The sequence below is a fragment of the Cucurbita pepo genome, chromosome 11 (assembly GCF_057944985.1).
Source record: "Cucurbita pepo subsp. pepo isolate OVF chromosome 11, ASM5794498v1, whole genome shotgun sequence".
Classification (NCBI taxonomy): domain Eukaryota; kingdom Viridiplantae; phylum Streptophyta; class Magnoliopsida; order Cucurbitales; family Cucurbitaceae; genus Cucurbita; species Cucurbita pepo.
In genome coordinates, this window is record NC_141808.1 from 15,728,072 (window position 1) to 15,752,538 (window position 24,467).

The following is a 24,467-nucleotide window of genomic DNA, read 5'->3' on the forward strand; positions in this document are numbered from 1 at the left end:
ATGAATTTTAAAATTTTTAAATGTATACCCGACCAATCATTTGACTTAAAAAATATCTAATAAGTTTATAAAATTTTAATTTTGTATTTTAGCTTACTTGAATTTTTTAAAATGAATCGATTTATTAAACATAAAATAAAAAATTTTGTGTAGTTACGATCTGTGAATTATTTAAAAATATTGAATAAATCGAATATCTATCGGATATAAAATTTAAAAAATATAAGAACCTTTTTTACATATAATATATTTTTTTTAAGAATCTAAATAAATATAAACTTAAATAAATTTATAATTCCATTTAAAAAAATTACTTTTCCGCACCATAATGAATTATAGAAAGTAAAGGGACTAAATTGCAAATAAGAAGAAATTTTCAATTTTTTTTTTTTATTTTTTTTTAATTTTTTTGCTCTGCGTTAAAACCGCCATTTTCGATTGGACTTCTCTGCAAATTTTTGGCGATGGATGAAAGTTAAATTTAGGGGAAGAGAAAGCTTTGCTTCAATCATTCATATTGCCTTCTCTTGAATTAAACCCTAAGCCTTTCTCTCCGCCAATAAAATCCCGCCGGATTCCAGATTTTTTCATCATCGGAACTCTGCTTCTGAATCTGGATCCGCCATGGCGATTTCTCTCACCAAATTCTTCGCCATTCCGCTGATGATCTCAATGTGTTCGACGATTTGCCGCTGTGGAAGTTCCAGTGTTTTTCATTATCCGGCGGTGTTCAATTTCGGCGACTCGAACTCCGATACCGGCGAGCTTCTCGCCGGCAAGGGATTCCGCCTCCCCCTGCCTTATGGAGAAACTTACTTCCAGAGCCCCTCGTCTGGAAGGTTCTGCAATGGCCGCCTCATCGTTGATTTTCTCAGTAAACTTCTCGACTGTTCATCAATTTTACTATTCCAGTTTCTGTTTCAATCCGTTTTTCTTCAATGCTTTGAACTTTTATCTGTTTTTACTTTTAATTTTTTTTTTTTTTTTTTTTTTTTTTTGTAAAAAAAAAAAATCATTTTCGTCATTTTTTAAATAATAAATTATTATCTAAATATTCCCAAATCATTTTCGCCTTAACATTTTAAAATTTTTAATTTTATATTAATAAAAAAATTTATTAAATTAATATAGAACATGAGAATTTGATTATACTAATTTCATAGCATAAAATATCTCGTAATTTAATTATCGAACACACTTTTAGTTCACCGAACACATTTTAAACTAGAAATCAATTTCTAAATACACATTAAAAAATATCTTAATTTTTTTTATTACGAGAAGTGAAAATATGAAAATTTGAACATTCAAACCTTAAAACAATTATCATCGAGTTATGTTCACTTTAACAACCAAACAGAGGCTAATAAATATTAAATATTTAAAATATATCACGTCATTAAAACAATTAGAGTATTTACACATGTTCTAGAGTGGGAACAAGGGATTATGAGTACTTAGTTACTTCTGTGTGAGATCTCGTATCGGTTGGGGAGGAGAACGAATCATTTTTTTAGGGAAGCTCGAGAGTAAAAGCTTAAAAAGGACAATATCGGGTAGCGATAAGCTTTAGTCGTTACATTCTGTACTCAATATTACTATCTTCGAGGTTGAACGTTTAATTTTTTTAGCTTTGACTCATATTCGACCGTAATTGTGTTAGGTTTAATTACGAAAATACCCTTAAAATTTTGATTATCTAATTTTTTTTCAAACGTTACAATATTCCATCTTTTTTAACGGATTTTTCTACTTGGGTGTCAGTGGAAGCAACGGGGAAGCCACATTTGAGGGCGTATTTGGAGTCGGTGGGGAGGCCAAGTTTCAGAAAAGGGTGCAATTACGCGGCTGGTGGTTCCACTGTTCTTCCTGCAACTGCTGCATCTATTAGCCCCTTTGCCTTTGGGGTTCAGCTCAACCAGTTCCTCCATTTCAAAGATAGGGTTCTTCGGCTTCGAGCCAAAGGTATAACATTTCGATATCATTTTCATTTTGAAAAATATGAAACGTTGATCTTACGAAGAAAACGACGATTTTCATGATTCACGATACCTCATTATTGTGCCTAAAACGTCAAATAAGTCGAACACTCCTTATAGTCTCCTTTCACAATCATTTGACTTTTAAAACTAAGCTTATAAACACTATTTTTACGGGTAATAAAGTTTTTGAGTAAATACTTGATAATTCATGATTTAATTTTTTTTTTTTTTTTGAATTTTGATTAAAAAAGAATTAAAAAAAAAAAAAGAGAAATGGGTATAAGAAACACGTCGGTTTGAGCATAATTCGTGTCAGATCCCACATCGGTTGGGGGAGGAGAACGAAGCATTTTTTACAAGAGTGTGAAAACCTCTCTTGATACCAACTGTCACGGTCCTACATTTATTACAGTGCGTCGTCATGATCTTGACACGCTCAGGACTAGCCTTGAGGGGAATTAAGCCCCATATATATTTTTCGCCTTGACTTCGTGGCTTCGTCGGACCTTAAGCGAGGTTTTTCTTCGCTCATCGAACATCGCTTGTGCGGAATCCAAGCTTGTTCGACCGTACACGCCGCCTACGTGTGCATGTTCAATCGTCTGCGACACATCCGACTTGCCTCTACGCTATGCCAAGTCATTCGGTTCGACCTTGGCTCTACTCAGGCTAGAGTCTCTCAATACAACGTCGCATCTCATCTTACTATAGATGCGTTTTAAAAACGTTGAGAAAAAACTATAAAAAAAAAAAAAAAAAAAAAAAGTCTAAATAGGACAATATCTACTCGAGAATGTTTAAAAATATTGTTTATGCTTCAGGTAATAAAAAAGTGAACAAGTTGCTACCGGTAGAAAAGTCGTTCAAGAAGGGGGTTTACATGTTTGATATAGGTCAGAATGACCTTACTGCTGCATTTTACTCCAAAACTCCTCTGGATCAAGCAATACCCACCATTTTAACTGATTTTCAGACTGGCCTTCAGGTTCATTCTCAATCAATATTACCTTCTTTCTAGTTAAATTTGAATAATTTTTACGTTCAAAAGAGGATTAGATTTGTACTTCTGACAAGCATACACGACCCAAAATCGTTGAGTTATGTTTAGGTTTGCGAGTGATTAATTTTAGGGTTTTCTTTTGTCATTGTATTAGTACGTCAAAAGTACTTTTTGAAGTTGAAGATGAAGTTCTCGAGTCTTGACATCTCGAACTTTACAGAAGGGTTTAGGCTTCTATGTTGTATTGGACTATACCCTCTTTTAGGGTTTGGTTCTCCTCTGCCACCTCGACTTTGACAACATCTTAAGAAAGGTCTAAAATCATCTTAACTATCGGTTACGGGGAGTTGTTTAAACTTTTGACATGCTCCTTCATGTGGGTAGCCAAGCTTGTCGAGCTATCCCACGCTCGAAGCTGTTGAATCGTATGGCTTTGTCTTTTAATAACTCAACCTTAAACATCAGCTCTTTGACAGTCATTCTATCTAGGCAATCAATTGTGAGATTCTATATCAGTTGGAGAGGGGAACGAACCACTCCTTATAAAGATGTGAAAACTTCTCCCTAGTAGACGTGTTTTAAAACCATGAGGGTGAGGTGATATGTAACGAGCCAAAATGTGGGACTTGTCCGTTTGGCTGTTACACCAGTTATTGCATCAATCTTATTAGCTTTGGTGCAATCTCATCCCAACGAGATTGTAAATATCAAACATTGTCAATAACTTCTTGCAAATAGAGCATATGCCTTTTGATCTCAGTCAATCAGTCAACATAAGACTTGCCCGTTTGGTTGTTTATATATTTACTGATTCCACCTCTAGGAGCCAACTCGACCCGAATACTAATTATCATAATCGTATTTTTTTAAAAGTCATGAAGTGATTGTGTGACACTAAAAACTCGCTTATTTTTCAGAGACTGTACGAGAATGGGGCGAGACATTTTTGGATTCACAACACGGGTCCTCTAGGGTGCTTGGCTCAAAATATTGCTACTTTTGGCACTGACGCATCAAAGCTCGATGAATTTGGATGCCTCATTTCACACAACCAAGCTGCAAACCTCTTTAATTCACAGCTCCATGCTCTTTGTAAAACGTTACAAAGCCAATATGCCGATGCCACCGTTACATACGTCGACATCTACGCGATAAAATTCAATCTCGTCGCAAATTATTCCCAACTAGGTCAGCCGATTTAAGATCGATTTGAAATGACTTACAATAAAAACGTGTTCGCGTCATAACTCAATCACTACTTTTTACAATTGTGGTAGGTTTTGAACAACCTATTATGACTTGCTGTGGCTATGGAGGTCCTCCGCTCAACTACGACAATCGAATCACTTGTGGGCTAACGAAGACGTTAGACGGGAAGGTCGTCACGGCAAAAGGGTGCAACGATAGCTCGAAGTATGTCAACTGGGATGGAACTCATTACACCGAGGCTGCAAACGAGTATGTTTCATCTCAAATACTCACCGGAAAATATTCTGATCCACCCTTCTCGTTGGATCACAAAAGGCCTTTCTTTCTCAAGTTCTAAATCCTAATTTTTATCTCACATCTTTTATAACACAGTTCGTGTATGTTTATATGGTAACAATAACTCAATTGTCGATTCGAAACTATGATCCCGTCACTGTGGCAGCTTCAATGAGGACGGTTATAATAGAAAATATTCGATGATAATGTAATAATCTATGTATGAACAATTTAAATGACATACTCGACATGATATAAAATTATATTATATGGTTAAAATTTATTATTATTTTATAATAGTGATATAATAATTTTTATTTAACATTAACAAATAATTACTTACTAAAATAGAATTGCATCAATTAAAAAAGTTTAAAATAATATGAGAAGAATATAGACTGATTTTATTTGTATATGTTATTTAATACAAATATTTTATTTTAATGAACTATTATTAATTATTAATTATTAAATATTTATCAAATTAAATTAAAATTTTCAGTTTTATAAAAAATAAAGAAAAAGATTAACTTTGTAAATTAACCCATTTATTTTGTCAAATTTTTATTTTTAATAAAAGTAAAGTACTATATAATTAAAATTCACGACTCCGTTTTAAATAATTAAAAAAATAATTATGAAATTAAATAAAAAAAATGTATTTTTTAAAAATCAATTCGAGTGAGTTTAATTAAATTCAATTTAAATTTAGGAGAATACCGAACCAATTTAATTCAACAAATTTTCATTTATTTGAACACAATCCAATCGAAATAAATTCATAATCAAATTCAAATCATACAGGTTCAGCTTACCAAATATTGACGTATTAATTTAGCAAATTTCCACCCAATAAAATTCTCTCAAATTAGAAAAATATTTTATAAATATCCCATATAATATTTTCAAATTAATAATTTTTTCTTTTACTTCCATTTTAAACTTTTTAAAATTAAAGTAAAAACAAAATTTCCTTTAAATAATTTTTTACCCCTTTTGCTTAATTGCAAAATAATCCCTTTTTTTTTTTTGAAATTTTATAAGATAGGATTAAAGAAATCTGACTTATCAATCGGGTAAATAAGACATTAATTATAATTTTAAAAGTCAATGGTTAGTTTTACAATTAATCTCGAGTCGGTAGGAGATTCAAAAAATTGATGACCCGAGAACTCGATCAACCCAACCTAACTCGTATAGTTTGGGTTGAATTATGACCTTATTGAGACGAGGTCGAATTCAAATAAATAAAAAAATTATAAGTTAGATTGGTTTATAAGTTTCTCTAGATTAACCTTTGAATTTGTTGTCAATTTAAATAAAAATATATTTTTGCATTTTATTTTTATTAAAAACATAATTTTAAATAAACGGAACAACTTGAAAATTGGGGTTTATTATTTAATAAGAGTTGTTTGAAACTTGAACAACTGGGATTGTAACGATGTCTTTTTTGGGCTTCCCCTCAAGGTTTTAAAACACGTCTGCTACGGGAAGGTTTCCAGACCCTTGTAAATGGTGGTTTGTTCTCCTCTCCAACCAATGTGGGACATCACGGGATTTGCCTCAGCCCAACCCATGAACACCCATATTCGGTGTCATGACAATTATTTTTATTGGTTCTCACGTGGTCCGATGGATGGTGTCACCTTTTTCTAGACATAGGGTCACAACCCTACTAACCAACCCTACTAACCACAATATAATCTCTTGTTAGTAGGGTTGTGACGTTTTCCCTCGTTTAAATTAGTCATCGACTTTTGTGATGAAGTGTGACAAACATCTTAAAAATAAAAAAATAATTAAAGAAAAACCCTAAAAACTATAGAAATGAAACAAAAAAAAAAAATTAAATTATTACAAAAAAAAAAAAAAAAAAAATTATCCAAATACCAATAAATGTAAATCTAATTTTCGGTAAATTATTAAAAAAATAAAAGGTTAAAAATTAATTTTTAATCCAATTGAATTAATTTTGGTGGCTTAAAACAGCCATTTTCCATTCAAAAAATATATTGGGAGTTAGTGTGTGAATTGAGGCTCTAAGGGAAAGCTTAGCTTCAACCTTTCATATTGCCTTCCCTTGAATTAAACCCTAACGTTCTTTCTCCGCCGATATAATAATCCCACCGGAATAACGATCTTTCATCATCGGGAAACTGAAATCATTTCTGAACAATCGGCCATGGCGATTTCTCTAACAAAATCCTTCGCGATTCCTCTGTTCCTCGCAATGTGTTCGACGATTTTCCGGATCGGAAGTTCGGCTGTATTCGATTATCCGGCAGTCTTCAACTTCGGCGATTCGAACTCCGACACCGGCGATCTCGTCGCCGGCAAGGGATTTAGCCTGAGTTTGCCTTACGGACAAAATTACTTCAAAACTCCTTCCACTGGAAGGTTCTGCAATGGCCGCCTCATCGTTGATTTTCTCAGTAAATTTTCTTCCACTCCATACTCTTCGCTTTTATAATAAATAGTTAATGGAGAAATCTCTCTTTAGTAGATTTGTTTTAAAATTATGAGACTGACAAGGATAAATAACGAACCAAAATAGATAATATCTATTATTAGTGGGCTTGAACGATGGTTAATTTAGGGAATGATCATGTTTTTATAATCGAAAACACTCTCCCTTGTGATGAGGACTTTTGGGAAGCACAAAGCAAAGCCACGAGAGTTTATGCTCAAAGTTGACACTATCATACCATCGTGGAGAGTCGTGTTCGTCTAATATATGCTAGCGAGTACATTGGCTCCAAAGGGAAGTATATAAAATTTAAAATTTTATTTTTACCTATTTCATGATAATTTTTTGTTTTAGACAAATTTAAATATCTGTCCATACATCGATATGGATAGATCGAGAAACGAAAGAAGAAAATTAAGATAATATTTAAAATGCGAGAAAAAAGAATAAGAAATTTTGGAGTGATAGTTTTCGTCTATATACTAACTGTAATAACGACTTTTTAATTTTTATTTTTTTTATAAAATTAAGGATATTAATATTACTTTTAAAAGAGTTGAAACGTCTATTTACGATGTCGTCCATATACTAATGGTAAGCTTGGGTTGGATGTTGTTGGGATGTGTTTTTGGTGCAGTGGATGCGATGGATATGCCGTACTTGAATCCGTATCTGGATTCGGTTGGCGCGCCAAGTTTTCGGAAGGGGTGCAATTATGCAGCGGCAGGGTCCACTATTCTTCCGGCAGCTGCTACGGCTGTCTCCCCTTTTTCCCTTGGGGTTCAGTTGAATCAGTTTCTCCATTTCAAAGCGAGAGTTCTTGAGCTTCGAGCCGTCAAAGGTAATTTTGCTATCGTTCTACCCTTGTTTGAGTTCGATCAAGTTTAAATTGTTGGATGATGGAAGTCCCCACATCGACTAATTTAGGGAATGATCATGGGTTTATAAGTGAGAAATGCTAACTCCATTGGTATGAGGCCTTTTGGGGAAGCCCAAAGCAAAGCCATGAGAGCTTATGCTCAAAGTGGACAATATCATACCATTGTGGAGAGTTGTGTTCGTCTAACATAAATGTTTACATAATTGTTATGGTTCGAGTTATCCAAATAACTGTTATTGAATAATGAATTTAACTCAATACAGACTAATCATAAATCTTTTTGAGTTAGGTTGAGTTGATTTCGATAGTTCAGAATTTAAATTTTAAGATGTTAATTAGAACCCTATTTATTTATTTTAAATATTTAATTAAGATAAACCCAATTAGATTATAAAATTTTTGGGTGGGGTTGAATCTAGCCTAACTATAAAATTTTGGGTTGGGTTGATTTAAATTGTTCGAGCCATTTATTTAATTTTTTTAATAAAAATAAAATATTAGTTGTAAAATATTTATTTATTTATTTTTAGATATTTAAGTAAGATGAATCCAATTTTATCCCAATTTTATTTTTTGGCTGGATTGGCTCGGTTGTTTGAATTATTTATTCAAAATTTTATTTTTAATAAAAATAAAATGTTAGTTCCTAAAATATTTATTTATTTATTATCAAATATTTAATTAAGATTAGCAACTCAATTTTAATATATATTTTGAAAAATAATATTCCAAATAGTTAAAAAGTTATTTTGGAGAGGGTTGAAGAATAAATAATAATAATAAAATAATTATGAAATTAAATAAAAATCAAGATAAAATAAATATATCTACACGTCTAATAGGATAGTAAGCAGTTTTTTTTTTTAAATTCACAGTAAATTCGAGTGGTTCAGTTTAACATAGTCTGATTTTAGTATAGTGTATGAACTAATCTAATCTATAATATTTTTATTTATTGGAACCTAATCCAACTCAAATAAGTTCATAACCCAATTCAACCCGAAAGAATTGATTTGGAATAATTGGAATTTTCGAGTTATCGAGTTTTTACGAACATCCCGAGACGGTTTGTGTTGCTTTGTATAGGTGGTAAGAAGTTTGATAAATACATACCAGATGAAGATTACTTCCAAAAGGGGCTATACATGTTCGATATTGGTCAAAATGATCTTGCTGGTGCATTTTACTCCAAAACCCTCGATCAAATTCTTGCCTCGATACCAACCATTTTAGCCGAGTTTGAGAACGGAATTCAGGTTAGACCAATGGTTTCTTCCTATAGTTAGTTTTGGATGAAAATCGTTAATACTTGACGTTTTTTAAAATACTCTTACTATTGCTATATGGACTGAGTACTACGTTTCAAAAATACTAATGAACTATCAGATGTAACATTAATATTGTTAACCATTTTTCAACGTCGTATGGATCATCTCTTTGTCTGATTTTCTTTCTCTCGTCTACTTTAACCTAGCGAGGGTAAAACTATTTTTAACTTTTTTAAAAAAAATTAAAAATATTAATGCTACTCTTGAAAATTTATAGTTATTTTTAATACATGATACTATCGGTTCTGTCCGTATATTAAAGATACGAATAAAAAACTTGAAAGGGTATAAATGTAATTTTGAAAGTTGAAAACACTCGGGAAAATTCAATAATATTTTTTAAACGAAATATTAACGATTTTCATTCAAAACTAACAATAAAGAAACTTTTGAAAGCTTAAGAGTATTTTTTAACTTGTTGCTCGATCGTCCCTTCGCTATGCCTATTTTTCAGCAACTGTACAATGAAGGGGCCAGGAATTTTTGGATACACAACACAGGTCCCCTAGGATGCTTAGCTCAGAACGTTGCTAAATTTGGAACCGACCCATCAAAGCTCGATGAATTTGGATGCGTCACGTCACACAACCAAGCTGCCAAGCTCTTCAATCTACAGCTTCATGCTCTCTGTAAGAAACTGCAGGGCCAATACACCGATGGCACGGTCACATACATCGATATCTACTCGATAAAATCCAATCTCATCGCCAATTATTCACGGCTCGGTCACCCATCTTGCTCTACTTCTGTCTATATATAGTCTCGGTTAATCCTGTAAAATCTTGATGACTTGCAGCATTGTTGTATGGCAGGGTTTGAACAACCTATCATGGCTTGCTGTGGCTACGGAGGTCCACCTCTAAACTACGACCGGGATATCGGCTGTGGACAGACGAAGACGTTGAATGGGACGACAGTCACGGGAAAAGGGTGCGACAATAGCTCGAAGTATATCAATTGGGATGGAATTCATTACTCAGAAGCTGCGAATCAGTTTGTGTCGTCACAAATACTCACCGGAAAATATTCCGATCCACCCTTCGACAACAAATTGGCTTTACCTCTAGAGTTCAAGTTCTAGTGGCCTTGCATTCATTACACAACTAAGATCTGATAATGGCTATGAACAATGGATCTTATGTTTAGACATGGAATCAAATAATTCATTAATAAAAATAGTGAGGCTTTTCAATATTTTAAAAAATATTGTGAGACCTCATATCGGTTGGAGAGGAGAATGAAACATTCATAAGAGTGTGGGAACCTCTCTTTAATATGTGCATTTTAAAACCGTGAGATTGACAGTGATACGCAACGAGCCAAAGCGAACAATATCTATGTGATGTCCCACATTAGTTGGGGAGGAGAACAAAACAATCTTTATAAGGGTGTGGAAACCTTCCCCTTTTAAAAACATTGAGAGGAAGCCCGAAAGGAAAAACCCAAAGAGGACAATATCTACTGGCAGTGGGCTTGGGCCGTTACAATTTGTTAGCAATAGACTTGAACTGTTATAGAGTTAGACACAGGACATTGTGCCAGCGAGAACGTTGAGTCCTCAAGGGAGGTAGGTGGATTGTAAGAACAATATCTACTAGCCATGAGCTTAGACTGTTACAAATGACATTAGAGCTAGACACTAGGCGGTGTGCCAGCAAGGACCCTAGACCCCCAAGGGAGGTGGATTGGAGAGGGGAATGAAACATTCCTTATAAGGGTGTAGAAATCTCTCTCTAGTAGACGTATTTTAAAACACTGAGGCTTACGGAGACACGTAACGGGCCAAAGTGAACAATATCTTCTAGCAATGAGCTTGAACTGTTACATAAATAGAGAATTTCATGAAAATGAGGTTTAAAACAAGAGGCGTGGACAGAGACAAGGAAAGCATCCCGGTCTCCACTCTCCATCCCGTGGACATCTCTATATACCTTATCAAAAGAGAAAAAACGATCATTTTCAACACGTAATAATCTTGGGTTCAAGTTTGACAACAATCAAACAGAATCAAACAATTCTCACAAGTTAGGTTCGAACAATCTTTAGAGCAAGCCGAGCATTTCAAATGAGCTCAATATTTGCATAGGGAAGAGCAAACTATAGTTCATACGACAGCAACAATAGGATCTTAAACGTATGTTCGTTTAGTAAGAAACCGTGTTTTCATGGAAAGAAATGACCGAAGAAAGTGTTCCAATCCAACCTAATCAAACTAAGATCATAGTTACAAAAAGGTCGAGTGATGTTAAAATGAAGTTCATTAAGGCCTAGTGATCATAAAATAGTTCACTTCATGCTCACCGTAACGAAGACTTTAGGTTCGATTATATTCTCTAGATATTGAACACTACGATAATTTAGTTCAGCATATCATGTCAACTCAATCAATATTAATGTTACGAGCATGTCGTTAACGGTATTAATTTAGCAGCTAAATACGAGCATCATCAAGAGTTAAGAAACATAAATCATATGTTTTTTTTTTGAAGTTTACGGATTAAATAGGCATAATATTCAAAGTTCACGATATAAATTTATAATTTATTCGAGATTTTATATGATATTCAATTCATGAGAGTAAAGTTTTGAGGAGTACTCACAAGCTAATGAAAATAACTTGATCAGCAATTGATTATAGTACGGTTAGAGATATAGCAGCAGAACGGAGTTTTATGCCATCTTCATCCCATTTGGACAATGGTGCGGTTGCTCCGGCAACAAACGCCTACGACAAAGAAGACGCTATGTCAAGACAAATTGGATGAGTTTGTAACAGTCCAAGCCCAAGCCCAAGTCCACCGCTAGCAGATATTGTACTCTTTGAGTTTTTTCTTCTGGGCTTCCCCTCAAGGTTTTAAAATGAGGAGAGGTTTCCACACCCTTATAAGGAGTGGTTCGTTCTCCTCTCCAACCGATATGAGATCTCACAATCCACCCCCCTTGGAAGCACAGCGTTCTCACTGGCACACCGCTCGGCGTCTGGCTCTGATACCATTTGTAACAGCCCAAGCTCACCACTAGCAGATATTGTCTCTTTGAGCTTTCCCTTCTGGGCTTCCCTTCAAGGTTTTAAAACGCATTTTCTATGGAGAGGTTTCCACACCTTTATAAGAAATGCTTCTTTCCCCTCTCCAACCGATGTGGAATCTCACAATCCACCCCCTTGGGAGCCCATCGTCCTCGCTGGCACACCACTCGGCATCTGGCTCTGATACCATTTGTAATAGCCCAAGCCCACCACTAGCCGATATTGTCCTCTTTGGGATTTCCCTTCTGGGCTTCCCCTCAAGGTTTTAAAACGCGTCTTCTAGAGAGAGGTTTCCACACCCTTATAAGAAATGCTTTGTTCCTCTCTCCAATCGATGTGGGATCTCACAATCCACCCCCTTTGGGAGCCCAACGTCCTCATTGGCACACCGTTCGGTCTCTGGTTCTGATACCATTTGTAATAGCCCAAGCCCACCACTAGCCGATATTGTCCTCTTTGGGCTTTTCCTTCTGGGCTTCCCTCAAGGTTTTAAAACACGTCTTCTAGGGGGAGGTTTCCACACTCTTATAAAAAGTGCTCTGTTCCCTCTCCAACCGATATGGAATCTCATAGCCAGACAGAACTCAAAATTTTAAAGTTATGTTTGCCATATTCACATACCAATTAATAAGAATTTACTGGCATGAACAATTTAACTTTGAATCAACTCTTATTCATACAAGTTCTACCATTTTACAACTTCATCCAAATGTCATAAAGCAAGTCAAAGGGCTCAAACTCACGTCTTCATCAGAGTAAGAAGTTTAGTATGTAAGGTAAATTGTATATCACAAACCTGTCCACTATTAACAGTTGCTACTAACGCGACGTGTTCTTCGTTCTTCCCAAACTCGTAGAAGTAATACGTCCTGAATTTAACGAAACAGAGGTAATCAAATGGAAATATGAAAGCTTATATAGGCAAAGAAGACTAGATCTAGATTATTATTTCATAGCATTGTTTATGTTCTTGAGTGTGAGTTAGGATCCACTAACTTCAACAACTGTCTAACCCTATCATACTTGGTTGCCAAGAAAACTCGTAGAATATAAACCGCAGGTACATGGCTACGATAGCTTGAACTCATTCCATCTAAACCTTAAGACGGTTGTCTAACCTTATCATACTTGGTTGCCAAGAAAACTCGTAAAATATAAATGTGATGTCCCACATTGGTTGGGGAGGAGAACAAACCACCATTTAAAAAGGTGTGGAAACCTTCCCCTAGCAGATGCGTTTTAAAGCCTTGAGGGCGAGCCCGAAAGGGAAAGCCCAAAGAGAACAATATCTGCTAGCGGTGGATCTGGGTCGTTACAAATGGTATCAGAGCCAGACACCGGACGATGTGCCAGCCTTCTCGCTGTTCCCCGAGGCTGTGTGCTAGTAAGGACGCTGGGCCCCAAAGGGAGGTGGATTTGGGGGCGGTTCCACATCGATTGGAGGAAGAAAAGAGTGCCAGCGAAGACGCTGGGCCCCGAAGGGGGGTGGATTGTGATGTCCCACATTGGTTGGACAGGAGAACAAACCACCCGTTATAAGAGTGTGGAAATCTTCCCTTAGCAGACGCGTTTTAAAGCCTGAAAGGGAAAGCCCAAAGAGGACAATATCTGCTAGCGGTGGATCTGGGTATTTACAATAAACCTCCGGTACATGGCTACCATAGCTTGAACTCATTCAATCTATCGCTCAATGATGGACTCTTTGGTGTACCGACACTTCCTACCTATTTTGTGGAACAATCGATCCGCACTTTAGATAGCTCGTGAGCCCTTTGAGAGGCATGCTCTATGGTTAGGTTCCTTCCTTTCTAGAGTTTTGATTTCTAAGGATTTCTATAACTAGCCTTTGCCTCTTCTTCTCAACAACCACAACCATTTTCGTAATCTCGAGTCGACTTTCTTTCTACAAGCTTTTGCTAAAGTGGCCTTTTCTTCATTTTGTATTATGCAATTCCATTGTTTCATTGATCTTAATCAAAGCTCGAAAAGATAAAAATAAATCTAACTAGCTAAGGACGCCTTGGTAGCATAGTTACCTGAAACCTTCATCGTCCTTAATTTTAAACGTTCGGGCCGAAAACAACGTTGCACCACCTATCATTGTAAGAACACCAAACCCAATAGCTAGAATGAAATGTGCAGCCAAATGACCACAAAAAAGTTACTTAGCATATTGAACACAAAATGTGTACCTGGAACAAAGATTTTTGCAGCCTCCCTCAAGGAACCTATATCAGTTATATCTTTCGCCTGTTTTTCGCAAGAAAAAACGGAAGCTCCTAAAACCGTTATCCATAAAACACGAACATAACTCAATAAGCACGTACGTAGAACTAAAACAGAATCTTTTTTATCGAAGTTCGTGACTAGAAACTTCAAAAACCTCTTTGGGAAGCTCAGAGTTAACAGTAAGCAAACAATCTTGGGCTTAAAAGCTCCAAAACATGACTTAACAGTTTAAGATTTGATGGAGATTTTCTCTAGGTAGAGCTTCTTAGTACGAAAGAGCCACCGAGCTTAGAAACGGTTTGCTAGATATGAACTGTTTAGTAAGAAATTGATGCTCTTTAGAATTACCAAATGAAAACTTCACAGCCATCATTGTGCTACCTCTAGAAAGGTGATCTTAAGTTGATTCGTTGGACGAGTGACAACGCTTAGAACTTCAGAGCTGTGTTAACGAACAAAGCAGAATGAATATAAGCCAAATACATAAAGCAAACAATATGAACGAAGAGAAATATCATTACCCATCAGGAGATCCAAACCGAGCTGCGAACGTTTTCGTTTTTACCTTATCTCCATAAAGAGATAGTCCAGCATTGAAATCCTACAAGCCCCAAGCACATAACTTAGCGAGCTGCAAATGATAAGCCTTTTACAAGTACAAGAAAAGGCCACAGCTACCGAGCATAAGGGAATGGTTATAAGAATGCCTAAAGGTAGGAGAGGAGTTGAACAAAGATATAGTCTAATTAGTAGCTGTTGTTTCTTTACATGAAGATCACATCAAGCTCTTGTGTGGAATACACTAATAAAATCAAGAAAAAATTCAACCCAAGCCCACCGCTGGAGATATTGTCCTTTTTGGGCTTTCCCTTCGAGTTTCCCCTCGAGGTTTTAAAACGTGTCTGTTAGGGAGAGGTTTCTACACCCTTATAAGGAATGTTTCGTTCTCCTCTCCAACCGATTTGGGATCTCACAATCCACCTCTCTTAAGGGCCCAACGTCCTTGCTGGCACACTGCCCGGTCCCAAGCCCACCACTAGCAGATATTGTCCTATTTGGGTTTTCCCTTTAGGTTTCCCCTCGAGGTTTATAACGCGTTTGCTAGGATGAGGTTTCTACACCCTTATAAGTATTGCTTCGTTCTCCTCTCCAATCGATGTGGGATCTCACAATCCACCCCCCTTGGGGCCCAACATCCCCATTGGCACACCGCTAGCAGATTAAGCCCATCGGTCCACACAGTTGTCCATATACCAGTATTGTCCTCTTTGGGCTTTCCCTTCAGGTTTCCTCTTAAGGTTTTAAAACGCATCTACTATGGAGAGGTTTCTACACCCTTATAAGAAATGCTTCATTCTCCTCTCCAACCGATGTGGAATCTCACAGTCCACCCTCCTTGGGGACCAACGTCCTCACTGGTACACCACCCGCTACCAAGCCCACCGCTAGTAGATATTGTCCTTTTTGACTTTCCCTTTAGGTTTCCCCTCAAGGTTTTAAAACACGTATGCTAGGGAGAGGTTTCCACACCCTTATAAGGAATACTTCGTTCTCCTCTCCAACTGATGTGGAATCTCACAATCCACCCCCTTAGGGACCAACGTCCTCACTGGCACACCGCCCAGTACCAAGCCCACCACTAGCGGATATTTTCCTCTTTGGGCTTTTCCGTCGGGTTTCCCCTCAAGGTTTTAAAACGCGTCTGCTATGGAGAGGTTTCCACACTATTATAAGAAATGTTTCGTTCTCTTCTCCAACCATTCTAGGATCTCACAATCGAAGAACCCCAAAATCTGACTCTGTCTCTCAACCCCACCTAGCAACGCCAATAATAATTCTAAAGCTTGAGGTTAGAATTCCCAATCAAAACATTAAGGGGTATTCTCAAAGCCCTGAAGCTGGAGCCTTCTGCTTAATGCCATTGACATTAACAGCAACTAAACATGTGTGTTTCCAAACAAATATGAAGCGTAAATAACCTTAAACTATTCATATTGGTGGAAGCAGAGGTAACACACACAACACCACGATTAAACAAACAGAAATCAGTGAGGTATTTTGTTCATACCTCAGGCTCCGTGAGGTCTTCAAACTGAGGCGGCACACGAATGGAGAACCCATCACCATAAAACTGAAACCAAGACTTTGTATTTGCAAGGCCAGGAAGGCCTTGTTTCGAAGTAGGCGAAATTTGGGAAGATTGGGCAACTGGGCATTTTGGAATCAATGAAATTAGACAGAGTGAAGCTGTTTTGAGGATGAAATGTCTCTTGGAATTGGAATTCAGCGATGTAGGCTCGTGAAATCCGACGGTGGTCGGGTGGGGGACGGCGGCGGTGGGGTTTTGCTGAAGGTTTGGAGGGTGGAGGCATAAAGAAAGAAGAAGGGCCATAAGGAAATTAGGATAGCTTTCATATCCAATGTAGATAAAGCTGATTTATTTTATTTAAAATTACAACGAGGATGGCTTCATAATACTTTAAAACTCTATCCACTTACAAGTTACACACAATTGGCTTAATCTTTTAGCTTTTTTAGGAGCTAAGCAACAATCTGGTCTACAAACTTAGGATGTCGGAAATGAGTTCTCTCTTTTTTTAGTAGATATCGAGCCTATAGACGTTGATCTCGAGTAATATTGACATGTACAGAGAAATCCAGTTGATGATAAAGTATAATCGAATGGAAAAGGGAACGTTTTCAAATGCTCATACTCTTTTGGTTGTATGAAAATAGTCTACTTTTAGGGGATCCTGTGATTCATCTCACGTTCTATCTACATGCTCGCTTGTCTCGTTTTGATAAGAGATGTCCTAAACTCATTCTCAAGTAGGAATGAGATACTTGGTATGAACATGTTATATTACTTTATATCTTTCTCATTTTTGTCCTCTCGAGCTACATGTCACAATGACACTTTTTTTAGCAATAGATTTGTCGATTGTGCGATACTCACTCTCAGCACTGAGCGAGCTAAGTGTCACAATCTGCAATATGATTGTGACCCGAGTAAGTCATCGAGGACGATGACTAAGTTAAGTGGGGGAGAATGTCACAACCTTACTATGAAGAGAGTAGGTTGTGACCCTCACGCCATGACAAGCAAAGGGGCGTCCCTCAAGAGACGCCCATCCGGCCATATGCGGGCCAACGTAGAAGAATGCCATGATGCGATCAAGGAGGACGATGCATCATCCAACACACCACCACGCAAAGTGGGTATTGAAGACATGTTGAGACACAAGCATAACAGAGACATCAACATAGACATGAAGGACAAGATAGGCTTGTTGAAGGGCTGGGTAGGGCCCCGGGCCTTAGCCTCAAAAGTCGAGGTTTCGGAAGGAATTTGGTCATGCGGTTCGGGAGTTAAGTCCGTCCATATGAAATATGAATGCTCGCCAAGTTTGGTGTCGATCGGACATTGGACAGACAATGCACGACACCGTATGACACCTCACGAAAATCATGTATACTCGTGTTAGAATGAAAATGGCTCAAAATGTACTATAGGGGTACCATGGTGTTAGCTCTCCACCACCCCTGGGCCCTGTGCCCTAAGTGAGCTACCCTGTGGCACATACGTGTGTCACAGTGTGGGCGAGCGTGCCGAGACGAGTGTCTCGGGCGACTTCCTTTGAAATGGGTTTTTGAAGGACAGTACCGGACGGCACGGGTGTGCCGGTATTGCGCCCTAGCCCGCGTGTTGGAGGTTGCTACATACACCTGCTATCCGGTACGGTATCCGTAAATGACTCGGTATGGGCACGGGAGGGCCTATGCCTCGATAGAACCCGGATGGATGGATGTTCGGGAAGCCCCGATGAGATGAACATACACGCACAGGCGGCGTGTGTGGTTGGACAAGCTTGGATTCCGCACAAGCGATGTTCGATTGGCGAAGACAAACCTCGCCTAAGGTCCGACGAAGCCACAAAGCCGGGGTGAAAAGTATATATGGGGCTTAATTCCCCTTAAGGCTAGTCGTGAGCGTGTATAGATCACGACGCCGCACGGTCAAGAATATAGGACCGTGACACTAAGCAACTTAGGATTGCGTCGCCTACGGCCGGACAACGTATGTTTAAGCCTCTAGCCCTGTTTCTACGAATAAGATTTTAGAAAACGAGACAGAGAAATTTTTTTAAGAGAGTTTGAAAGCAAGATTGAGAGAGAAAGATTGAAAACAATGTTATATGACTACTGGCAGAAGGCAACATAACGACTTAAATAACATATTACTTCTCAGAAAGAGAGAATTTGACAACTAGTCGCACCCGATAGAGTACATTTTAAGACGATTTAGGTGTGGTAGGCCTAGAGTGATTTCGTAGAACGGTCATACAAAATCTAGGTGAGAGGAGTTGACGATTGGTCACATCCTTCTATAGTACATTCTATGGCATTTCATGTCTATCCATCGTAAACATGATTCTACCGAAATGTATTGGTATATAACGAGCATCAGGAAAGCGATAAAGTGATACAAGACAAGAGTTTTGGTATATAACGAGCATGTAAGCAGGGATAACACGCCTACCCCTTGGACACTGAAAAAAAGGAGGGGAAGAAATTGATCTTTGCTAAAGAAGAAAGAAAGTTGTGGGCAAGAGAGTAGTTGTCCCTACCAAAGAAAATCCCAAACCACTCAATTCCTCATGGAACCAACACACCTTCAACCCCATTTCCCCTCTGCAATCCATGTCTCACCATATCTGAATCTCTCCATCTTCCCATGGAAACCATTCTCTCTTCACACACACTCTCTCCTCTCCTCAACCCCAAACCCTCCTCTCCCAAGAATCTCTTCCCTTATTCCTTCCAACCCAGAAGACATTTTGTTTCTTTCTCTAACCCCATTTCGTTCTCTCTCAAAAACCCCTCTCCCAAGTCTCTCCGATCATCTCTCCCAGTTCCCTCGAATTGGTTCTCCCATCTCCAACATGGGTTGGCGGCGCTAGCAATTTCTTTAGCGCTCAACTTTTCCCCATTGTTGGCCACCCACAATGCTCTGGCGTCTGAATTTGATGTGCTCAATGATGGGCCGCCGAAGGAGTCGCATCTAGTGGACGATGCTGGAGTTCTCAGTAGAGTCACGAAGTCGGATTTGAAGAGGCTGTTGACGGATTTGGAGTCGAGGAAGAATTTTCACATTGATTTTGTCACTGTTAGAAAGCTTACTGTAAGTCCTTCAAATTCTTGATAGAGAAACAAATCGTAGAACCCATGAAAAATAATTTGATTTTTGTTATTATGGGAAGAGAATTGTACTTTATGTTAGAGGAAATGTGTTAATAGGCTGATGATTGTTTATGAAGATTTGAAAATCTTACTGAAGAGTGATTATCAGAAAGTGGGTATCATATTGTGATAGATTGTTTGAAATGAAGGCTACCAAAACTTGGAATGTCTAGAGATATCACCTTTAACCTAAGGTCTTGGTTTAAGCTCTTTGGGGGAAACTTAGTAATCCTTCTTGTCTCTCAAGGTTGGTTTTGGTTGAGCAGTGCTTATCCAAAGAGTGGTAAGGTGGGCGGTAATGGTTGCAAACGGCAAGAAGTGGACTCGGGAATCTAATATAGTGAGATCTCACATTGGTTGGAGAGAACAACGAAGCATTCTTTATAAGGGTGTGGAAACCTCTCCCTAGCAGATGCATTTTAAAAACCTTGAGGGGAAGCTTGAAAGAGAAAGCCCAAAGCTGACAATATTTGCTAGCGATGAGCTTGAGCTATTATAAATGGTATCAGAGCTAGACATAGGGCGGTGTGCCAGCGAGGACACTAGGCCCCCAAAGGAGGTGGATTGTGAGATCCTACATTTGTTGGGGAGGAGAACAAAACATTCTTTATAAGGGTGTGGAAACCTCTCTCTAGCAGACGTGTCTTAAAAACCTTACGGGGAAGCCCAGAAGGGAAAGCTCAAAGCAGACAATATTTGCTAGCGGTGGGCTTGAGCTATTACAAATGGTATCAAAGCCGGGCAGTGTGCCAGTGAGAACGCTAGGCCTCCAAAGGGGGTAGATTGTGAGATCCCAAGTCGATTGGGGAGGAGAACGAAACATTCTTTATAAGGGTGTGGAAACCTCTCCCTAGCAGACGTGTTTTAAAAACCTTGAGGGGAACCCCAGAAGGGAAAACCCAAAGCAGACAATATTTGCTAGCGGCGGGCTTGAGCTATTACAAATGGTATCATGGACAGACATTGGGCAGTATGCCAGCGAGGACACTAGGCCCTCAAAAGGGGTGGATTGTGAGATCCCACATCGGTTAGAGAGGAGAACAAGACATTTCTTATAAGAGTGTGGAAACCTCTCCTTACCAAACGCTGAAAGGGAAAGTCCAAAGAGGACAATACCTGCTAGCGGTGCGCTTGAGTCGTTACAAAAATATATGAAGATGCCTAACGAAAAGATCTGTATGAACTCTGATATGAATTTATCAACTGTTGGATGCAGAGCAAAGCTGATGCATTTGAGTATGCTGATCAAGTTTTGGAGCGTTGGTATCCCACTGTGGAAGATGGCAACAACAAAGGTATAGTTGTTCTTGTCACCAGTCAGAAAGAAGGAGCCATTACTGGTGGCCCTGCCTTTATCCAAGCAGTTGGAGAAAACATACTTGATGCTACAGTAACAGAGAACCTCCCAGGTACCACTTCCTCCACTTATGAATGTTATGTCAAATCTGTCATGAACGTTGAACAAAGCTCCCACTTAAAGCTGCTAATTTTCATCAGCTTCCTTAGCTAACAATCTCCACTGCCTCTTGCTCAACTTACATTGTAACACATTACAACTAGTAGGTGCCTTAAGTGCATTGGTATCTTGTTGTTGAACTTAAAATCGAGTGTCTTTGTGTATTAGCCCAAGTTCACCGCTAGTACATATTGTCCGTTTTGGCTCATTACGTATCGCCGTCAGCCTCACAGTTTTAAAACGCGTCTGCTAGGGAGAGGTTTCCACGCCCTTATAAGGAATGTTTCGTTCCCCTCTCCAACTGATATGGGATCTCCCAATCCACCCTTCTTGGAGGCCCAACGTCCTCGTTGATACACCGCCCGGTGTCTGGCTTTGACACCATTTGTTATAGTCAAAACCCACCGCTAGTATATATTGTCCGCTTTGCTCGTTACGTATCGCTATTAGCCTCACGGTTTTAAAACGCGTCTGCTAGGGAGAGGTTTCCACACCCTTATAAGGAATGCTTCGTTCTCCTCTTCAACCGATGTGGGACTTCACACCGTGTGTTTGATACGAGTCGCCGTTGCTTATAAGTTTCTCATTTTTTAAGGAAAAGTGTAAAATAGCCCAAGCCCACAGCTATCAGATATTGTTCTCTTTGGACTTTTCCTTCTGAGCTTCCTCTCAAGGTCTTAAAACGCGTCTGGTGAGGAGAGGTTTCCACATCCTTGTAAGCAGTGTTTTGTTCTCCTTTCCAACCGATGTGGGATCTCACAATCCACCCCCCTTGGGGGCCTAGCGTCCTTGCTGGCACACCTACCTGGTGTCTGGCTCTGATACCATTTGTAACAGCCCAAGCCCACCGCTAGCAGATATTGTTCTCTTTGGGCTTTCCCTTCCGGGTTTCCCCTCAAAGTTTTAAAATGCATCTGATATTGATGGGGGATCTCACAATCCACCTCGGTTGGAAAGGGGAATGAAGCATTTCTTATAAGGGTGTGGAAACCTCTCCTTAGTAGACGCGTATTAAAACTGTGAGGCTGACGACGATACGTAACAGGGTCAAAGCGGACAATATCTACTAGCGGTGGGCTTGAACAGTTACAAAAAGAAAACCACAAATGAACTAGTTGTTGTTTTGTATTGCTACCCCCATATATGGAGTGCTTTGTTCGAAGTATTTGTGCCCCTTTCTAATCCTATGTGAATTATGGTTGTAGTTGTTAGTTTATGACAAAGTGCAGATTGAGTAAGATTGTTTATTATGCAACTGCAGTCTTAGCTACCGATGAAAAATACAATGAAGCCATATATAGCAGCGCGAAGCGGTTAGTTGCTGCCATCGACGGTCTTCCAGATCCGGGCGGTCCTTCGTTTAAGGAAAATAAGCGCGAATCTAACTTCAAATCACGAGAAGAGACAGAGGAGAAACGAGGTCAGTTTTCTCTTGTAGTTGGAGGTTTGTTGGTGATAGCCTTTGTTGTTCCTATGGCTCAGTATTATGCTTATGTATCCAAGAAGTAAAACAATCCTCTGTTTCCTTCACATTCATATGTATAACCATGATGTTCTACAAATAGGATCGCTACAACATCACTTGCAACAAACCTGTTATAGAACAAGAGTTCAGCTTTTCCTTCTGCTTCTACCTTTTTTTTCATATAATACCCCGAATTATATCATGTTCATTGCCGAATAAGGAAGTTCCTTGTCGGTTTTGCATGCCAATTGACTTACCTTGCCTTAGAAGTGAATCATTAGCATCTCGAAAGTGGGAGGTGAGACCTAATCATAGCTCGCAATCACAGTATAAATCTTGTTAAATCTAAACATGTTCTATAGCATCGACACATTATGTGTACTCACATTCCAATCATAGGAAATCATAACATATAGACTTCATTTATTATCTTTCTTAAGGCATACCTGATTGTGACGAAGCGTTCATTGCAAGGCCATGGAAACATTATGAGTCTATATAGTAGGTTGGTCTACAAAATTTATAACCCTAGAGCTATGGTACCAAGTGTAACGACTCTATTTTCCTATTAAAAACAGGGTCACAATTACATGCATGACATGTCTGCTATGCGTATAAAAATTTCTTCAAAACATTTCATAAATAATGCTATGGACTTGAATGTATATAAGAAATTCATGTACCACAACGATATTAGCAAAAATAACGAAAATAAATAACATAAATTTAAATAAAACAATGCAAACTCTCTAATCTAACCTCGGGTTACTTCATCAAACATAAACTACCCTTCTTCGCTTCCATAGCTTTCACAACGCCACAATCATAGGTAAAGGGGTGCCTTACCTTTACCTTAAAAAAAAAGGTGCCTTACCTAAAAAAAAAAGGGGTGCCTTACCTTTATCTAAAAAAAAGGTAGTAAGAGGTAGTACGTGGAATAAGTATTTAAATACTCAAAAAGTAATCCTATTATTGCGGTTAAGCTCGTGAAAAACTAGATGTGTAATACTTCTCAACACATGACCCACACAAACCCACATGGACCGACTAGGCAAGCTTGTATATGTACCCTGGGCCTGCATTTCAACTTACACACACTCATGCTATCGGAAACTACATAAATATCATAATGTATCTGTCCGTACTAATCATAACAAAGAACTATCCTGATGTACTTGACCGGCAAAATACATGAGGTCCCATAGTATTAAATCATGACATATACTTATTATGCAAGTTATACCTCCATCCTTTTCATGACATAGCATCCTTATGAGATATACATACGTACTACTTATCATATCTTTCATGATTAACTTACCTGAATTTCTAATATCTCATAGGCATAGAGTGAACATATTAATATAGTTTACACGGCATGTCCAATGGAGGCCGATGCATCATACAAAATTAATTACATAACATAGTTTCGTAACATAACTTATCAGAGTGTAACTTATAACATAGTATAAGGAATGATAAAATAGTTGATCGATAATTCCACTCACATGGGTCCTCAATAATACATTTCTTTCTCTATACTTCCATTTTATAAAATGAAAATAAATCCAAAGAATTGAAGAAGCCTTAGCAAACATGGAGGGAAGCTCTAGGGGTGTACATGGTTTGGGTTGGGTCGGGTTGAGAGATTTTTTTTGACCTAACTCAAAAGTTCGGGTTGGTTGGATTGGTAACCCAACCCAACCCGAAACTTTTCAGAACCCAACCCTCTATTTTCGGGTTGGGTTGTCAATTTTTTCTTGTAAGTTTTATTTATCTACCATTTATAATTATTGGGATGTAATTTTAGATAAAATATATTAAAAGTTCACAAACAAACACAAATTGATCTATAATTATTCACAAAAAAAAAAAAAAAAAAAAAAAACAACGAGCGAAAATT

General features: G+C 38.1%; 4 protein-coding genes across 8 annotated transcripts; 3 read left to right on the top strand and 1 right to left on the bottom strand.

Moving 5' to 3' along the window:
* Positions 1-391: 391 nt before the first annotated feature.
* LOC111804891 (GDSL esterase/lipase At1g54790) lies at positions 392-4,748 on the top strand. The gene is made up of 5 exons (XM_023689702.2): positions 392-874; positions 1,765-1,965; positions 2,804-2,967; positions 3,900-4,170; positions 4,260-4,748. Exons 1-5 carry the CDS (start codon positions 625-627, stop codon positions 4,526-4,528), a joined length of 1,155 nt encoding a protein of 384 aa, XP_023545470.2. The 5' UTR covers positions 392-624; the 3' UTR covers positions 4,529-4,748.
* Positions 4,749-6,494: 1,746 nt separating this feature from the next.
* LOC111804890 (GDSL esterase/lipase At1g54790) lies at positions 6,495-10,312 on the top strand. The gene is made up of 5 exons (XM_023689701.2): positions 6,495-6,902; positions 7,575-7,778; positions 8,904-9,073; positions 9,600-9,870; positions 9,958-10,312. Exons 1-5 carry the CDS (start codon positions 6,653-6,655, stop codon positions 10,224-10,226), a joined length of 1,164 nt encoding a protein of 387 aa, XP_023545469.2. The 5' UTR covers positions 6,495-6,652; the 3' UTR covers positions 10,227-10,312.
* Positions 10,313-10,924: 612 nt separating this feature from the next.
* On the bottom strand, positions 10,925-16,831 carry LOC111804892 (tagatose-6-phosphate ketose/aldose isomerase, putative (Mog1/PsbP/DUF1795-like photosystem II reaction center PsbP family protein)). 5 transcript variants are annotated; one of them, XM_023689707.2, is made up of 8 exons: positions 16,471-16,829; positions 14,924-15,003; positions 14,784-14,844; positions 14,366-14,423; positions 14,210-14,267; positions 12,970-13,042; positions 11,746-11,870; positions 10,925-11,068 (listed from the first exon to the last, which is right to left on the bottom strand). In XM_023689707.2, the coding sequence occupies exons 1-7, from the start codon at positions 16,792-16,794 to the stop codon at positions 11,778-11,780; spliced, it is 747 nt and encodes a 248-aa protein (XP_023545475.1). In that variant the 5' UTR covers positions 16,795-16,829; the 3' UTR covers positions 10,925-11,068; positions 11,746-11,777. The 5 variants fall into 5 exon arrangements, 3 of the variants coding, with proteins under 3 accessions (XP_023545475.1, XP_023545474.1, XP_086984244.1); XM_023689706.2 differs by having other exon boundaries at positions 10,925-11,076; XR_015422834.1 differs by lacking the exon at positions 12,970-13,042 and having other exon boundaries at positions 16,471-16,831.
* Positions 16,832-19,036: 2,205 nt separating this feature from the next.
* On the top strand, positions 19,037-22,730 carry LOC111806138 (UPF0603 protein At1g54780, chloroplastic). Its single transcript, XM_087128117.1, has 3 exons — positions 19,037-19,584; positions 20,860-21,052; positions 22,361-22,730. The coding sequence occupies exons 1-3, from the start codon at positions 19,138-19,140 to the stop codon at positions 22,606-22,608; spliced, it is 888 nt and encodes a 295-aa protein (XP_086984243.1). The 5' UTR covers positions 19,037-19,137; the 3' UTR covers positions 22,609-22,730.
* The last annotated feature ends 1,737 nt before the right edge of the window (positions 22,731-24,467 follow it).

Bases quoted from the DNA above. Each gene is read 5' to 3' on its own strand.
- LOC111804891 (XM_023689702.2), top strand. From the start codon at position 625: ATGGCGATTTCTCTCACCAAATTCTTCGCCATTCCGCTGATGATCTCA. The intron at 2,968-3,899 runs GTTCATTCTCAA...CTTATTTTTCAG, and splicing joins ATTTTCAGACTGGCCTTCAG to AGACTGTACGAGAATGGGGC. The intron at 4,171-4,259 runs GTCAGCCGATTT...CAATTGTGGTAG, and splicing joins CGCAAATTATTCCCAACTAG to GTTTTGAACAACCTATTATG.
- LOC111804890 (XM_023689701.2), top strand. From the start codon at position 6,653: ATGGCGATTTCTCTAACAAAATCCTTCGCGATTCCTCTGTTCCTCGCA. The intron at 7,779-8,903 runs GTAATTTTGCTA...TGCTTTGTATAG, and splicing joins TGAGCTTCGAGCCGTCAAAG to GTGGTAAGAAGTTTGATAAA. The intron at 9,871-9,957 runs GTCACCCATCTT...GTTGTATGGCAG, and splicing joins CGCCAATTATTCACGGCTCG to GGTTTGAACAACCTATCATG.
- LOC111804892 (XM_023689707.2), bottom strand. From the start codon at position 16,794: ATGGCCCTTCTTCTTTCTTTATGCCTCCACCCTCCAAACCTTCAGCAA. The intron at 14,424-14,783 runs GTAGCACAATGA...TGCGAAAAACAG, and splicing joins TTAAGATCACCTTTCTAGAG to GCGAAAGATATAACTGATAT. The intron at 11,871-12,969 runs GTTTGTGATATA...TCTTTGTCGTAG, and splicing joins CAACTGTTAATAGTGGACAG to GCGTTTGTTGCCGGAGCAAC.
- LOC111806138 (XM_087128117.1), top strand. From the start codon at position 19,138: ATGGAAACCATTCTCTCTTCACACACACTCTCTCCTCTCCTCAACCCC. The intron at 19,585-20,859 runs GTAAGTCCTTCA...TGTTGGATGCAG, and splicing joins TCACTGTTAGAAAGCTTACT to AGCAAAGCTGATGCATTTGA. The intron at 21,053-22,360 runs GTACCACTTCCT...ATGCAACTGCAG, and splicing joins AGTAACAGAGAACCTCCCAG to TCTTAGCTACCGATGAAAAA.